The 18059-nt window shown below is 45.6% G+C and overlaps 2 protein-coding genes across 2 annotated transcripts in view; both read left to right on the top strand.

The window, feature by feature from the left end:
* The window catches only part of ARHGEF4 (Rho guanine nucleotide exchange factor 4), a 121603-nt gene that overhangs the window by 35017 nt on the left and 68527 nt on the right, over positions 1-18059 (top strand). The gene's annotated exons all lie outside the window — the stretch shown is intronic.
* Positions 7-17392, top strand: LOC139439376 (FXYD domain-containing ion transport regulator 5-like). The gene is made up of 2 exons (XM_071216507.1): positions 7-3239; positions 3306-17392. Exons 1-2 carry the CDS (start codon positions 2916-2918, stop codon positions 3453-3455), a joined length of 474 nt encoding a protein of 157 aa, XP_071072608.1. The 5' UTR covers positions 7-2915; the 3' UTR covers positions 3456-17392.

The following is an 18059-nucleotide window of genomic DNA, read 5'->3' as shown; positions in this document are numbered from 1 at the left end:
CTTCTGTTACATTTTCTGGTGTCCTGGCAAACAAAGGACAGGAAGTGAGAGGGTGTTGTTGACTATTATGTTATCTGTCTGCCAGAAGTAGCTGAGTAAGAGAGACGAAGCATTATTTCTCATCCCTGCAGCTGGGTAGAGGTCCCTAGGACCAGAAAAAGGGAATTCTTGGCTTGGAGGTGGAGTCCGTTGTTGACTGCTTAAGCACGGCTTCATTCGTTTATTTTGAGTATAAATGCTGACCGTCCCCTGGGTCTCGTAACAGGATATAACTTGCAGAGGAAATAATCACCATGTGAGACGTCTCTCATCTACTGATGAAAGTTGGGGGTTTCCCCTTCTGAGGTATCACAGCCCCTTCCTGGAGTTTTATGGCAGCCTCTGTGAGTGCCTTTCCCAAAAACATGGCAAAAAGCATCACTTTACATATTTGTCCATAAAAGGGCTGGCATTGTGCCAGAATATCACCGGGCACCAGGTGAGAGCCCAGATGGCACCTCCTCATGCACAGCCACTGCCTTTCCTAGACTGCACCCAGGAGGAGCTGGGCATGCTGAGAAGTGTCCCAGGGCTCCTGGCAGAAAGGTACAGGCAGAAGGATAGACCTGGGGTCTCAGGTTTCGAGCAGCGTGCAGACCGCGCTGGACAGCAACGCGGCAATATAAAAGCGTCCAGCTGGCTGGCGAGAGAGGCCAAACTGGTGTGGAAGAAGAGGAAAGCCCCACACAGGGCGAAAACCAAAATAGCCACGCCCGGCAAATCTGCCCTTCATCCAGGGTTGGGGAGTGGAGACGGGACTGGCATTCGCCGTCAGTCGCTTGGCACTGTGGGAGCCGAGGGTCTGTGGTGAGCCTGCGAGGGTGGGCAGAAGAGGACATGAAAGAGTGGTAGTCAGGACCTAGGCGTAAGGTACAGCCTGTGCCACGCCAAGGCGGCAGGGCCGATGCAGACTCCGAGCCCTGAACGCTGCATTTGGATATAACTTGCAGAGGAACTATTTCCTGACCTGCTGCTGTGCATTGCCCCCAATGGAGTTTGTGGTTCAGTGATCCTATTTTTCGTCCTCTTACAATCTTTCCAGTGTCCTCTTGAAGCTTGTTAAGAAGAGAAAATCAGGAGTTTTTTAAAACTGTCTTTTGTTCGTGGCTGCCAATTCATTTCTGAAGTCATCTTCTCTTCCTTTGACTGGCAGTTCTTTAACAGGTGAAATGTCTCTGCTCATCCTCACAGACAGCAGCCCCTCCAGTACTGGCTTATTACCAAGTAGGGCTGGAGATAGCATTCTTTTTGAGGTTGTTTTTGAGGTTCTGTTCAAATCCTTTGAATACTGATGAAGGAGGACGGGAAAAGCTAAGCTTTCCTGCAATGTATGTCAGTAGTTTAGTAGTCTGAAAACCGGAAGGGAGCTGTAGATAGTCACAACAGGAACTTTTACTCTTTACCAGAATGTTTCCCCCCATTTGCAGGGGTAGCCAAGCATCACACCTTCTGCTTAGCCAGCCCTTCGGCACCCATCCCGTCCTCTTGCTCTCAGTGGCGCAGCAGGCCACTCCCGCCCCCGATGGTGGGTGCCCTTGTACTGCAGATTCACGCCCACGTCTTAGGAAGGAATTGCCTCCTTGTCATATTGTTATTTCACAAACTCTGGGTCAGTGTCTTCTCATTGTATCTTGTGGCTGACTTGTGGCTGGTGGCCTTTTCCAGTTTCTAGGGGTAGAAGGTTTTTCCTGTTTTTAAAATCCATGGGCCATTTCAGTAAGAGTCTTAGAGGAGATAAGTTGGATTACACTGCTCATGTCACATCTTAATATCAAGATGCATTTCTTAACTTCTTCTTTATAGTCCCAACATTTAGCAGTATGCTTGGCTCAAAGTAGTTCAGTGTCACTCGCCAGTGATACTCTGGTAAGAATTGTGTGACAAACCCTCAAAATTTGGAAAGAGGGAACTAACAGTTGCATACTGGTTCAAAGCATGGGTAGTAAGGTTTGGGACCAATTCCACTACTTCCTAGGTGCATGACTTGGGTTATTCTGTGCCTGAGTGCTTTTCAACTATAAAATGGTGCTAATCTAGTACCTATTGGATAAAGATGCCGTGGAGATTAAATACTATATGCAAAGTGCTTAACATCTACTATATTCTTAATAAATGGCAATTAATATTTCAGACATCACTAGACACTGTCAAATATTTACACACCATTTCATTTAGTCCTTGCAGCAATCCTGCAAAAGTATTAATAGTAGTTAGTATCCCTATTTGACAGGTGTAAGGGAAAGTAATTTGCAAATCTAGTAAGACAGAACCAGATTTGAACCCAGATCTGCCTGGCTTTAAAGTTCTTTCTATTCAGCACTGTTGCAGAAACTAAAGTACAGGATTAGTTAGGAGAGAGAAAATAGAAGTCAATCTCTAGACTCAGATGCACTTCGATCCCACTCATTTGTTTCTACCTTTATGGTTTGAATTTCATCTCCTACTTTCACATCCTTGAGCCAGACTCAAGAAACACCGATCCATCTGTACTGACCTTTTGATACATTGCAGCACTGTTACTTCATATATACATATATAATAGATACCAAAACTATTATTTATAATTATAAACCTGCCATGCAATGGTGAAGGAATCTCCTGTCTGTCTTAATGGTATCAAAACTGGAGCCTGCCCCTGCCCTTCCCACTCTCCCCTCCCCAGAGAGGGCCCACCCACCGAGTACCTACCTACCCTTCTTCCCCATCCCCCCCTCCCCAGGCGTGGTGGGTGAAGGTCACTGCCCTGCGTCCTCTCACCTCCACCCCGTCACCTTCAGCATTTCCCTCTCCTGCTCCCACTCCTGCTCCCACCCCAGTCTCTGAAGCCAGGGGACCCAAGAAGAAATGGCTGAACCCATCTTAGTGCCCGGCCATGCATGCCTCCTTGGCCACACCCTTCACCCCGACAGGGCTACCATGGCTGCCCTCCCCCCACGAGTCTTCCTGCTCAGGACTCCCAGCTCTGGCATGTGCCATCTGGTCACCTGTGTCTCCTCACAATTGTTGGCCTGGTTCTCCCTACCAGGGGAGAGATATTAGAGATGACCACCTCTGTTCCTCCAGTGGAGCCAAACTCTATGGACATTCATACCTCCACGCAAGTCTTAGACATGGCCCACCCAGAACTCCCGTCTACCCCTCATCTCAACCCAAGAGGCTGGAGAAACAACAGAGAACCAGGTAGATCCAAACCCACCAATGTTGGGGATGGATGAACATCTAACCACAGATGCAAGGGACATGGAAGGGTGTAGTGAGGATGGGAGGATATGGAGAACCGCTTCTTCTCTGACAAGGACACCCTCCAGAAACAAGGGCTGTTGGTCAGAGCCATGCTGCTCAGTACAGGCTGTAAGGGAGGGAGCTGTAAGCTGTCACAACAGGCACTAACCCTCTTTACCAGATGGGAACCCTAAGACTGGGCCCCGACCCACTCACCACTCCCAGCCTCCTCTCCCCTCACAAAGCATATAGGCTGATCATATATGACACCCAGCCTGAGAGGGAAGACACAAATGGACCATATCTGGGACTGACCGGCCCTGAGTTCCCAACCCACGCAGCCCTGCTGCTCCGTGAAGGGTCTGCTGGGCACTGCCTGAGCTGTCCATTCTGTTCAGAAAAGAAGTAAAGCTCTGTGGTCCTTGGAAAAAACAAACAAACTGGGGCCCGGATCAGGGTGAAGTCCTCAATATAGTGGTGTAAGATATCCCGGGGAGCATTTCCCCTCAGAGACAACTAAACAAAAGGGCAGGTTTAGTATTTATTTATTTATTTATTTTTAAAGATTTGTTTTTTATTTATCCCCCCCCCCCAGTTGTCTGCTCTCTGTGTCCATTCACTGTGTGTTCTTCTGTGTCCACTTGTATCTTGTCAGCGGCACCGAGAATGTGTCTCTTTTCGTTGTGTCATCTTGCTGCACCAGCTCTTTGTGTGTGCGGCACCACTCCAGAGCAGGCTGCACGTTTTCACATGGGGTGGCTCTCCATTCGGGGCTCATTCCTTGAGCATGGAACTCCCCTATGCGGGGACACCCCTGCTTGGCACGGCACTCCTTGCATCAGCGCTGCATGTGGGCCAGTTCCCCATATGGTCAGGAGACCCTGGGTTTCAACCCTGGACTTCCCATGTGGTAGGCAGACGCTCTATCAGTTGAGCCAAATCTGCTTCCCTAAAAGGGCAGATTTAACTCTCTTTGAATTCTGGAGGATGATTGAAATCGGAGAATGAGTCGAAAAATGCTGAATTGAAAAAAAAAAATACTTAAAAAAAAAAGTAGGATAGTGTCAGGACAGATTTGCCACTCAAAACCCCATCTCCATGCTGGGGTCCACCTGGTTTATGCTACCCACAGTGGTGTTTCCCTGGCCTGGGCACCTCCCACCATGGCTGATGAATACGGAGGCATACATAGCAGTGGCTCAGCATCCCATGTGCATTCAGGCACAGGAATCCACGGCCACAGAGAACAACCACAGTGCTCTAACAGTCAGCATGTAGCACTCAAAGCAGCTCTCTAAACCAGAGTGTCCCATGGGCTGTGCACATCCCCAGCCCAGACCCAATTGCTGCTGCACCTAAATGAACATATTGGGTGCCTTTGTATATTGACTTATCTGGCTCTGTGAGGAACAGACTTGGGGTACAGGTCAGGATCCCCCTAATCTGGACAATAGTGGTAGCAGATAAAGCTGCATGGAAATTGGGAGCTGAGTCACTGTACAGCAGTGTGAACTCACAGCTGCAAGAAAGAATGGGGGGTGGTCCAGCACACAGGAGTAGAGCTGAGCAAACCACAGCTCTAGATAAGATAAACTGTAAAAACAAGGAGAACAGCACAGGACTTCCAAAGGAGGAGAGAAGAAAGGAAATCCTTTCCTGGTTGGAAACCTGTCACACATACTAATCCTGAAAGTTACTGCATACACCCAGAAAGTTATTGTACATAGGTACAGAAAGACCTGAGAAAAACTGTTAACCAGCGGCTCCTCAGTCCACACTGGGCCAAGTGGTGAAGGACAGCCTTACACATGGCCAATCTACATTAAAACCTTAGGCAGGAGGGAGAGACTTACTTCCAGAGTTATCATATCAAAATAATCAAATTACTGGACATCAACAATAGCTCACAAGTCATACAAAAGAGCAGGAAGAGATGGCTTATTCAAGATAAGAAAAACAACAGAGGAAGCATAGACATTGGAACAGTTAATCAAAGAAATTCAGTCAAATCTTCTAAATAAGTTAAATGAGCTGAAGGAAAACATGGACATAGAACTAAAGGGAATCTAGAACACAATGTATGAACAAAAAGAAGTATTAAAAAATCTAAAAATGAACATAACAGAATTTATGGGGATGAAAAAAACATAAGGCTAAAGCCAGCTAAAGGTGGCAGAGGGTAAGAGTTTGACAGATTATATTTCCCTCATTTTCTTCTTTGTTTCTGTTCTGGAAATCAAGTAGGTTTTTTAAATGGTCATTTAAACTCACTTTTTCCAAATAAAGGTTTCCCTTTTCTGCCCCCTGAGAAATAAATTAGAGGTGTCCAACAGCAAATATGAAAAAGCAGAAGAAAGAATCAGTGAAATAGAAGACAGGATAATAGAAGTCATAGTCTGAAGAGCAGTTAGAAAAAAGAATGAAAAAAATGAACAAAGCCTAAGGGACCTGTCAGATAACATGAAATGTACCAGAAGGGGAGGAGAAGGAAAAAGGGGCATAAACGTATTTGAAGAAATAGTGACTAAAAACTTCCCAGATCATGTTCTCAAAGATATGAATCTATACATCCAAGAAACAAAACAAGCTCCAAAAAGGATAAACCCAAATACACCTTCTTCAAGACCTACAGTGACCAACATGTCTAACACCAAAGACATCATGAAACCATAGAGATGAAAAGACAACAGTAGTGACACATTTAAGGTACTAAAAGAGAAAAATTGCCAACAAATAATTCTATATCTGGCAAAACTGTCCATCAAACATGAGGGAGTTAAGATATTCACAGATAAACAAAAACTGGCAAAGTTCATCACCAAGAGGCCTGACCTACAAAAAATATTAAAGGGAGTTCTTTAGATTGAAAGGAAAGGTCAGTAGTTTGGAGCAGCATGAAGAAATTAAGATCTCCAGAAAGGTTAACTACATGGATAAATGTAGTATGTTTTTCTCAATATGTAACTTTCCTCCTTATCCTATAATATTTAAAAATACTATTGAGGGAAACAGACTTTGGCCCAGTGGTTAGGGCGTCCGTCTACCACATGGGAGGTCCAAGGTTCAAACCCCGGGCCTCCTTGACCCGTGTGGAGCTGGCCATGTGCAGTGCTGATGTGCGCAAGGAGTGCCGTGCCACACAGGGGTGTCCCCCGCGTAGGGGAGCCCCACGCGCAAGGAGTGCACTCGTAAGGAGAGCCGCCCAGCACGAAGGAGGGAGCAGCCTGCCCAGGAATGGCGCCGCCCACACTTCCTGTGCCGCTGACGACAACAGAAGCGGACAAATAAACAAGACGCAGCGAAAAGACACAGAAAACAGACAACCGGGGGAGGGGTGGGGAATTAAATAAATAAATAATAAATCCTAAAAAATAAAAAAATTTAAAAAAATTTAAAAAAATAAAAATACTATTGAATATGAAATAATCATATTTCTATGTTATGAACATGCAAAATATAAAAGGTAATGTGTGATAAAAAGCAACATAATGAGGGAGATCAGAGGGGCTTAAGAGCAGAGACTGTGTATGCTATTGAAGTTTGTTTGGTATCATTTCAAACTAGTAGGTTATAGATTTAAGTTGTTTAATAAATCTCATGGTAACCATAAAAATTTACTTAAAATATATATGTAAAGGAAAGCGGACTTGGCTCAATGGATAGAGCATCCGCCTACCACATGGGAGGTCAAGGGTTCAAACCCAGGACCTCCTGACCCATGTGGTGAGCTGACCCACATACAGTGCTAATGTGTGCAAGGAATGCACCCCATAAGGAGAGCTGCCCCATGCAAAAGAAAGCCCAGCCTGCCCAGGAGTGGCACCACACACACGGAGAGCTGATGTAGCAAGATGACACAATAAAAAGAGGCACAGAATCCCAGTGCCACTGACAATAATACAAGTGGACACAGAAGAACACACAGCAAATGGACAGAGAGAGCAGACAAACTGGTGGGGGGGGGGGAAGGGGAGAGGAATAAATAAAAATAAATCTTTAAAATATATGTATATAGAAATGGAAATAAGAAAGGGCTCAGTTACATCACAGAAGGTCAACTATACAGAAAAGAATGCTGCAATGAAGGAAAAAAAGAGACAAACAAAGATATAAAACATGCAAGTAACAAAGGACAAAATGGCTAAAGTTCTGCCTTGTCAGTAATTACACTGACTGTAAATGGATTAAACTCTTCAATCAAAAGACACAGATTGGCAGAATGGATTAAATAAAAGCATGCTACAACTATATGTTGTTTACAAGAGACTCTTCTTAGACTTGAAGAGACAAAAGGTTGAAAATGAAATGGTGGACAAAATATTCCATGCAAATAACAGTCAAAAGAGAGCTGGGGGGGTTGGGGAACAGATGTAGCTCAAGTTACAGAGCTTCTACCTACCGTATAGGAGGACCTGGGTTCGATCCCTGGGGCCTCCTGTTGAAAAAGGAGAAAGCAAGCCTGCATGGCCAGCCAGTGCCCATGTGGTGAGCCTAGTGTCTGCATGGTGAACCAAGTGCCCATGTGAGTGCCTGCACAGCAAGCTGAGTGCCTGCGCAGTGGGCCGAGTGCCACGCGGTGAGCTGAGTGCCTGCGCGAGTGCCCACGTGGTGTGCCAAGTGCTGTGCAGTGAGCCAGGTGCCCATGGGGCAAGCCAAGTGTCTGCATGGTGAGCCAGTGCCTGCACAAGTGAGTCACGCAGCAAGATGGTAACACAACAAAGAGAGACAAAGGGGAGAGTCAAGGTGAAGCATAGCAGAGACCAGGAACTGCAGTGGCGCAATTGACAGGGAACCTCTCTCCACATCAGAGGTCCCCAGGATCGAATCCTGGTGAATCCCAGAGGAGAAAAACAAGAATAGAAGACAGAAAGAGAAATAGATACAGAAAATCACATAGTGAATGGACACAGCAAAAACAGCATGGTAGGAGAGGGGGAGGGTGCAGGGGGAGGGAGAAGAGGAGGGGGGGAAAGAGAGCTGAGGAGTAGATGTGGCTCAAGCAGTTGAGCACCTGCCTCCCACATGGGAGGGCCTGGGTTCAGTTCCCGGTGTTTCCAAAAGAAGACAGACAAACAACAAGCAGACAAGAGCAGACATCAAGCAAAACCAATGAGCAGATAAGGAAAACCAAAATGTGCAGGGAGCATATGTGGCTCAAGCATTTGATTGCCCGCCTCTCCCATGGGAGGTCCCAGGTTCAGTTCCGGGTGCCTCCTAAAGAAAAATAAACAGACAACAAGCAAAAAACATTGAGCAGTCAGTGAGCAAAAACAAGCAATGAGCAAAGAGACGAGGATGCACTCTCAGGGAAGGGGGAAATAAAAATAAATTTTAAAAAAAGAGAGCTGAGGTGGCTCTATTAATATAGGATAAAATAGAGTTTAAGTCAAAAAAATTTACAAGAAAGGACATTACATATTAATAAAAGGGTCAATCCACCAGTAAGATATTTAAACATATATACCTCTAATCACAGAGCCCCAATATACTTGAGGCAAACATTGACAAAATGGACACCTCTACAATAGTAGTTGGAGGCTTCATTATACCACTTTCACCAATGGATAGAACCAGCAGACAAAATCAATAAGAAAACTGAGAACTAGGATAATATTATAAATGAACCAGACCTAACAGACACATACAGAACACTGCACTCCAAAACAGCAGAACACACATTCTTGTCAAGTGCATATGGATCGTTCTCCAGGATAGGCCACAGGTGAAGCAACCAAACAAGCCTCAATAAATTTTAAAATATTAAAATTATCAAAGCAACTTCTCCAATTAAAATGGAATGAAGCCAGAAATCAGTAACAGAGGGAAAACTGGAAAATCCACACAACAAACGGGCCAGAAAAGAAATCACAAGGAAAATTAGAAAATATCTTGAGACAAATGAAAACAAAAACACAATATACCAAAAGTTATGGGACATAACAAAGGCAGTGCTCAGAGGGAAATGTATGGTTATGAATGTCAATATTTAAAATGTAAGAAAAACCTCAAATCAATAACCTAACTTTAGAACTGGAGGAACTAGAAAAAGAGAAGCTACTTAAATTTCAAGTAGAAGCAAAAATACATAAAGATTAGAATGCCAATAAATGAAATAGAAAATAGAAAAACAATCAAGAGAGAATTGTGGGAAGATGGTAAAATAGGAAGCTCCAGGAATCAGTCTCTCCACTAGAACAACTATTAAACAGACAGGAGTTGTCTGGATAAACTATTTTGAAACTACAGCATCCAGCAGAACATTGTACCGCATCCACAAAAGAATGGAAGGAGAAGCAGATGTGGCTCAAACAACTGGGCTCCCGTATACCATATAGGAGGTCCAGGGTTTGATGCCCAGGGCCCCCTGGTGAAGGCAAACTGGCCTGTGTGGTGAGCCGGCCCATGTGGAGTGCTGCCCCATGCAAGAGAGCTGTACCGTGCAGGAGAGCTGCCCCACGCAGGAGAGCTGGCCCATGCAGAGAGCTGGCAGAGCAAGATGATGCAACAAAAAGAGACACAGAGGAGAGACAATAAGAGATGTAGCAGGCCAGGGAGCTGAGGTGGTACAAGAGAATGATCACCTCTCTCACTCCAGAACGTCCCAGGATCAGTTCCTGGAGTCTTCTAATGAGAATACAAATGAACACATGGTGAAGGGACACAGAGAGCAGGCGATGGAGGGAGGTGCAAAAAGAAAGAAAGGAAAGAAAGGAAAGAAGAAAGGAAGAAAAGAAAAGAAAATCTTTTTTAAAAAAAAAGAATGGAAGGATGATGAGGCTGATGAATTACGGTAAATACCAGTAAACTGCCCTCTCCACTGGGCAGATACCAATTTGTCCATCCCCCACTCTCATGGTAGGCATCAAGGGTTCTGGCCCTTGATGTCACTTGCTGGTACCAGAGGGGGACATAAAAACCTAATTCTCCAAGATCTAAGGGGTGTGTGGGGGAAGGCATGGTCCAGTTGCTGATCACACCTTCTTATTAGCTACCTCAGATTGCTGGGGCAGGTACTGAGAGCGGGCATTGTTCCAACCCATGCTGGACAAGGGCAGTGCAGGAGACTTAAAGACGGATGCTCATCAGAGCTGCAGAGGACAGCTGAAGGACTGCATCTGCTGGCACGGGCTGAGTCAGGAACCCAGCTTTGGGGAGCCGTGGGAAAAGCCCCGGCACCCTTCCTGGCCCCTCCGTCCTGCCCAGGGCAGTTTGGAGCTGGCCAGCAGCCTCTTTGCGGGCCCCTGGCCTTCTTTCCAGCTGGGTAAGAATGACTAGGGAAACCCTCCCTCTCCAGGCAAAGGTAACTTCAGACAGGGAAAGCGTGTGAGAAGCAACCGAGGTCAGCAGCCTGGGACAAAGGCTGGCCTGCACCAAGTCCTGCAGTGGAATACCCAAGAGAGAGCTTTGTTTCCTGGGAATAGAGGAGCTTTTAAACACCTGTAAACAGGGAAACTCCCAAGGCCACCAGCAAGCTCAAGCCCAGGACAAGACACAGGCCTAGCAAAGACAGGGTGGATGCTGCACTTGGCGTCACCTTGGGATGACCTTCCTGATTGAGGGCTGAACAGAGAGCACCAGGCAAAACAAAGCCAGTTTGAAAAAATGGTGAAAGGTGTTTTTTGCTAAAGTTTGCTTGGTATTATAAGCTCCTAACACTCAAGAAATTCTCTTGTCATCTCACCAGCTGGAAACAGACTCAAGAAACAGATAACTCAGGAAATAAACCCCAGAGTTAATGTTTTAAAATACTGAAAAGTAGAGTGTAAAACAAAAGATTACAGGAGAAAGGAACAAAACACTGGCCCATCCAAAGGAAGAGGATAAAATCCAGAAAACACCAATGAAGAAGACCAGACTACGATACATCCTACATGGACTTATAAAAAAAATGGTCTTCAGTATGCTCGAGAAGAGGAAGGAAAATACAGAGAAAGAGCCAACGTTTATCAGGGAAAAGGTCAATATACTCAGGATGAAGGAAAATATGGAGAACGAGCTCAAATACAAATACAGGAAAACAATGAATCAACAAAACGAGATTCTCAATAAAGAAAAAGAAATTTTAAAAGGAACCAAACGAAATTAATGTAGGTGAGGTCATCAACATGACAACCTAAGACATCCCTGAAAAGCCTCCCCAGAGATTTAGTGAATAAAAGGGCAAATCCCACTTGCTTAGAACTCTGGAGAATGGTAGAGACAAACTCTAAGTCAAAGAAAATGAAAAATATCAGGTAGCAGATTTCCATCCTGGACCCCACAGTCCACTCCTGTTCCCCTCCCCCTCACTCAGTCCTGCGCAGCTCGAGAGCTGTCAGGGCAGCAGCCCAGGCCACTTTGACTGTGGACAGAGACTGAGGCTGCACTCCCAGCAGTGGGTTAGGCCCCATGCATATCCAGACACAGGGACCGAAGTGTGCAGAAACCCAGGGCAGAGCAAGCTGCTGAGGGTGTTGCATACAAAAGGGCCCGGGGGGGACGGGGGAAGGAGAGGAGAGACCACAGTAGAACCACTGGCAAGAACTGTTCTGCCCTCACTCAATCCAATTTTTTCTGTTGGCTGGATCACCTAAACTCAAAACGCACTTTTCTGGAATGACCACCATTCTGGATTGACCCCACATGGCTTCCTTAGGCAGTATACCCTAACAGGGTAGAAACTGAGGCAGAAAATCCTCACAGAAAAGGGGGTAAGGGTAAAAATAGACTACTGTAAGATAAGATGGGCACCAGAACTAAAAATAGAAGGAAATGAGGACACTGAGTGAGGGAGAGAATTTAAACAAATCATAGGATCTGGGGAGAAAATGTTACACAAAAATGGACGAAACAGATCAAGATTCCCAGAGAAGGAACAGAAGAAAGGAAGGTTTCTCATGGAGGTGAAGCAATTGTACAAAAGGTACAATCTTAAAAATTGCACCACATATCCAGGGCAAGAATCAGGTGAAGAAGAACTTAAGAACTTATAAAATCTGAACAGTTCAACACGGACTACTGTAAAGGTACAGACTAAGTTGGGCCGAGTGTCAAAAAAGAGCTTTAACACAAAGCTAAACAAAAGTAAAACCCTAGAGAAGAGGGAGAAACTAACCTTCAGAGTTAACATATCCAGACAATCAGATGTCTAGACATCTGAAAACAAACAAAAAACAAACCATACAAAGAAACTGGAAGATATGGCTCAGTCAAAGGAACAAATTAAAACGTCAGAGAACACTCAGAAGTTGGAACAACTAGTCAAAGATAAACAAACAAATTTCCTAAATCAATTCAAAGAGATGAAGGAAAATATGGATAAAGAGCTAAAGGATATTAAGAAAAAATGTGGAAGACAAGGAAGAATTTGAAAGTATAAAAAGAAACATGGAAACCATAGGAATGAAAAGCGTAATAGTGAGATTTCAAACACACTTAGAGGCATACAACAGCAGATTTGAACAGGTAGAAGAAAGAATTATGAACTAGAAGACAAGTCAATAGAAATCATACAACCAGAAGAATAGAGAAAAGAATAGAAAATAATGAGATGTGTCTCAGAATTTGAGCAATAGCACAAAACACACAAACATGTGAGTCATGGGTATCCCAGAAGGAGAAAAGAAGAGGAAAAGGCAGAAAGACTATTTGAGAAAATAATGGCCAAAAATGTCCCAACTCTTAAGAAAGATATACATATATATATGTATATCTTTTATATACATATATTTATGTCTTTTATATATATATTTATATTTCTCATATATATATATATCCAAGAAGAATAATGGACTCCAAGCAGAATAAGTCCTAATAGACCTACTCCAAGACACACACTAAACAAAATGTCAACTGCCAAAAATAGAGAATTCTGAAAGCAACAAGAGAAAAGTGATTCATCACATACAAGTGTTCCTCGATAAGATTAAGTGTCAATTTCTCATCACAAACCTTAGAGGCCACAAGGCAGTGATATGATATATATTTAAGGTACTGAAGGAGAAAAACTGCCAGCAAAAAATTATTTATCTGGAAAAGCTGCCCTTCAGTAATCAGAGAGAATTTATTCACAGATCAATGGAAGCTGAGAGAGTTCATCAACAAAAGAGCTACACTACAAAAGTCACTAAAGGCAGTTCTGCAAGTTGAAGGAAAAGACAGGAGAGAGTGGCATGCAGTAGTGTGAAGAAATGAAGATAATCAGTATGGGCAACTAAAATAGTAAAAGCAAAACCCAATAGCACTTTATCTTCAGCATACAACTCTACTCTTTAATTCCTATTAGAATAAGTATATAATTGAACAAGAAAAAAAGCATGTTTCCTGATAATGGACATGCAAAATATAAAGTGGTAAAGTGGGACAAAAACAACATTAAAGAGGGGAAACAGAGGGATATGGGAACAGAGAATGTATATGCTATTGAAGCTATGTGGGTATCTTTTCAAATTAAATAGGTTATAAATGTAGGTTGTGTAATATACCCCAGGTAACCACAAAGAAGGTATTTAAAATATATACAGAAACAGAAATGAAAAAGGGATCAGTCAACTACATCACAAAAGATCAACTATACAGAAAAGGAGGTTGCAATAAATTAAAAAGAGACTAAAAAAAAAAGATATGACATATAAAAACCAAAGGACAAAATGGCTGAAGAAAGTACTACCTTTATAGTAATGATGATGAAAAATGTTAATGGATTAAATTCCCCAATCAAAAGACAAAGATTGTCAGGATGGATTTTAAATAACATGATCCAACTATACTCACCTTAGCCTAAAACACAATTAGGCTGGAAGTGAAAGAATGGAAAAAGATATTACATGCAAATTGTCAAGACAGGAGTTACCCAAAGCAATATACAGATTCAAGACAATCCCAATAAAAATTTCCACAACATTCTTTGCATAAATGAAAAGGCAATCATCGAATTCATATGGAGGGGTAAGGACCCATTACCTCCTGAAAACCTCCTTGTTGCTCAATAGTGGCCTCTCTCTAAGCCAGACTCAGCATATAAACTCACTGCCTTCACCTGCGTGTGGGACAAGATTCCTGGGGTGAGCCTCCCTGGCACCAAGGGATTATTATCAAGCACTAAGCAGCAATGCATTTGGAAAAAGACCTTGATCAAAAGAGGGAAACACTAAATAAAAAAAGAGATTTTATGTCAAAGTGAGTACATTCCAGAGGTTATGCTTATATACATCTCAGCCAGTTTTCACTAACTGCGACAATAAGCAAAGCCTCAAACCAAACAAAAATACTCCCAAGGGCTCTAGGCAAGTCCAGACACCAGAGGCAAGGTGCAAATCCTCATGAAATCAGCAACCCCCTCACCAGGCCCTATTTGGGAATATATGATAATCTATTTCCCCAATATAACATAGTTATACTTTAATAATTCCCCTACTTACGATTCTTCTACTCCTTTTATTGGAACCAATAATTTTCAATCCACCAACAAAATATATCTCTGAGACTTAAATGTTTGGATTGTTTATATGCTGGTTGAGCCTTGATTCCCAGCAGAGTTGCAGCCAACTCCTACCCCAGTTCCCCAGGATTGCCCTGTACAACAGACAAAATGATGATGGACAAATTCCATCCCAGAAAACAACTGCAAGCAAAACAATTCCTTTCATCTTCCCCATAATATCTAAGTTCACTCTCAGCCTGAAGCAATCAGAGCAGAAATCATGCCAAATGCCTCAAGACTGAGAAATGAACAAACATAAAAGGGGAGTGTATCCACAGACCAAAGCAGATTGTTATTGTAGTTATTATCCTGTGGTAATGGAAGAACTTGTAACATTGATATAAAAATAGTGGTTGCCAGGGGTTCAGAAGGGAAGGGGAGGGCTGAAAAAATTAAAAATACAAACAAAAATTATCAAGAAAGTAAAAAGACAACTACAGAGTGAGAAAATCATTTCATACTATATAACAGCAAAGGATTTAATATCCAGACTATATAAAGAACTTTTATAATGACACAACAAAAAAGACAATCCATTTCAAAAACAGGCAAAGGGCTTGAATAGACAAGATATACAAATGGCCAATAAATACATGAAAAGTTCTCAACACCATTAGCCACTAGGGATAGGCACATTAGAACCACAATGAGATACCATTTCACACCCAAAAGGATGCCTATTATAAACAAAAAACAAAAACGGAAAATAAAACAAGTGTTAGAACTCTAGTGCATTGTTGGTGGGAATGTAAAACGGTACAGTCACTGGGGAAAGCAATATGGCAGTTCCTCAAAAAGTTAAATAAAGAGTTACCATTTGGGAAGGGGACTTGGCCCAGTGGTTAGGGCATCCGTCTACCACATGGGAGGTCCAAGGTTCAAACCCTGGGCCTCCGTGACCCGTGTGGAGCTGGCCCACACGCAGTGCTGATGCGGGCGAGGAGTGCTGTGCCACCCAGGGGTGTCTCCGTGTAGGGGAGCCCCACGCGCAAGGAGTGTGCCTCATAAGGAGAGCCGCCCAGCGCAAAAGGAAGTGCAGTCTGCCCAGGAATGGTGCTGCACACATGGAGAGCTGACACAACAAGATGACACAACAAAAAGAAACACAGATTCCTGTGCCGCTGACAACAACAGAAGTGGACAAAGAAGAACACACAGCAAATAGATACAGAGAACAGACAACTGGGTGGGGGAGAAAGGGAGAGAAATAAATAAAACAAATAAAATAAATCTTAAAAAAAAAAAAGTTACCATTTGACCAGGGCAATCCTACTTCTAGGTGTATCTCCAAAGAGAGTGAAAGCTAGTCTCAAACAGATCATTGTACACCAATGTTTATAGCAGCATTATTCACAATAACCAAAAACTGGAAACAACCCAAATATCCATCAATAAATGAATAAACTAAATGTGGTACATACATACACACAGTGGAATATTATTTAGCCATAAGAAAGAATGAAGTTATGAGACATGCTGGACCACGGAAGAACCCTGAAGACAATATGTTTGGTGAAATAAGCAAGACACATATGTATGAAAATTGTGTGATATCATTTAGATGACTAGAATTAGCAGATTCACAGAGACAGAAAGCAGATCTGAGGTAGATGGGGGGGAATAGACAGAGGGGGAAAGGGGGTGTTTTAAAATAAAAAATATATATAAAAATTTTTAAAGATCTTAAAAAATAAAAATAGAAACTAATCGGAAGAATATATAAATAAATGATGCCCTCTACAAAAAGCAGACAGACGGGAGAGAAGGATGGGAGGGAGGGAGAGAAGGAAAGAAGAGCATGGAGCATGGAAGCAGCAGCGGGAGTGTGTGCACAGGGTACGGGCTGGACAGCGAGGGCGCGGCGATCCCCACACCGCCAGATGCGGGAGGAGTCCTGAAGGTGCAGGTTTGGTGAGCCACCCCTCACCCAGTGCCTGCACTGAACACTCAACACTGCGCTTACCTTACCTGTGCACGCAGCTTTGTACTTGGCAGAGCTCTGGCATCCACAGACCCCTGAGTGAGGGCAGGTGCTAATAACACTCGCCACAGTGAGCTAGCAGAGGCCCCCCTGTGCTGAGACTGGGACCCACGCAGGAATAAATTATAAGGAAGGTGGCAACACGGATCCCAGAGGAGACAGGACAGGTCCCTTACGGCGCAGGGCGCGTCTGGCTTAGCGGCGGGAATCGGAGCCGGGAGAGATGGGCCACTTTCCAGCGCCCACGCGCAGACGCCGGTGTGCCGGGCCCAGGACGCACCTCGCTCACGCTCAGCGGCGGCGCCCCTCTGCCATTTGACACTGGAACCAGCTCCCTGGGGCCTGCAGGGGCGGGCGCTGTCTGGAGCAGCCCCCATCAGGTCCACGACGCTCGCCTCCAAGCTGAGTGCCCCCCGTTCTCTCCTCCCCGATTGCGTAGTTCATGCAACTGCTTGTACCCGCCCTTGTTTGGGGCCAAACCTCCGGAGACACCCCAGAAACCCACAGAAGACTCCCGCGCACCCCCCGCCCTCCAGAACACAACCAGCGTCACGCACCCTGAGCCCCCGTCTTCGTTGGTGCCGTCCCTGGACTTTTCCAGACATTATCTAAAATCCTTTGCGTGGCTCCGTGATTCTACTCTCTCTGGCCCCTTCGTTACCGCACAGCACCCGGGGGGGCTGCTGTCGGGAGGGTCGCGGGCCTCGGGTGGTCTCTGCGCCCCGCGCCCGTCGCGGGTCCGGCCGCAAGTGGTGTCCGCGACCCGGCGCTCAAGGCTGCCGGCCGCGGTCTCTGCCCCGGGGCTCCACGCTGGCACCGGGCCGAGCCGAACGCCCGGCCGTGGAAGCGCCGCCAGGTCCGCTCGGGAACCCTTGCGCAGGGAAGCGAGCGCCCACCGCCCCACTCGCCGCCGCGGCCGCGAGGACGGCCCTGTCGCGGTCCCCGGGAGCCGAGGCCGGGCGGGCGGGGGCGGTGCTGCAGGCGGTGGCTGCCCGGGGCACGTCGCGCCCGTGCCCGCCGCTCCGGCTCGGCGTGCGCGCGGGCGTGCGCGCGGGGCAGCACCGCGCCGGGGGCGGCCGAGGAGCCACGCGGACCGGCCTGGCGGCGGGGAGTGCGGCCTACGGATGTCCCGCGCCCTGCCCGCCGGCTCTCGCCCCGCGCCGCGCCGGCGCCTGCCCAGGGTCCCCGCCGCGGTCCCGGAGCGGGCGGCCGGGAGCCTCCTTGGCGGAGCCCCATGATGTCAGGCGGTCCGGAGCTGCGGCCGCGCGGCGGCGGGGAAGGGGCCGAGGACGCGGTGCCGCCGCCCGCACGCCTCTCGCCCTCCAGCAGGGGCGCCGGCCGCGGACCCGGCCCGCG

This window comes from Dasypus novemcinctus, chromosome 7 (assembly GCF_030445035.2).
Source record: "Dasypus novemcinctus isolate mDasNov1 chromosome 7, mDasNov1.1.hap2, whole genome shotgun sequence".
NCBI lineage: Eukaryota > Metazoa > Chordata > Mammalia > Cingulata > Dasypodidae > Dasypus > Dasypus novemcinctus.
The sequence above is the reverse complement of the archived record's forward strand: the minus strand, read 5'-3'. Positions and strand labels throughout refer to the sequence as shown.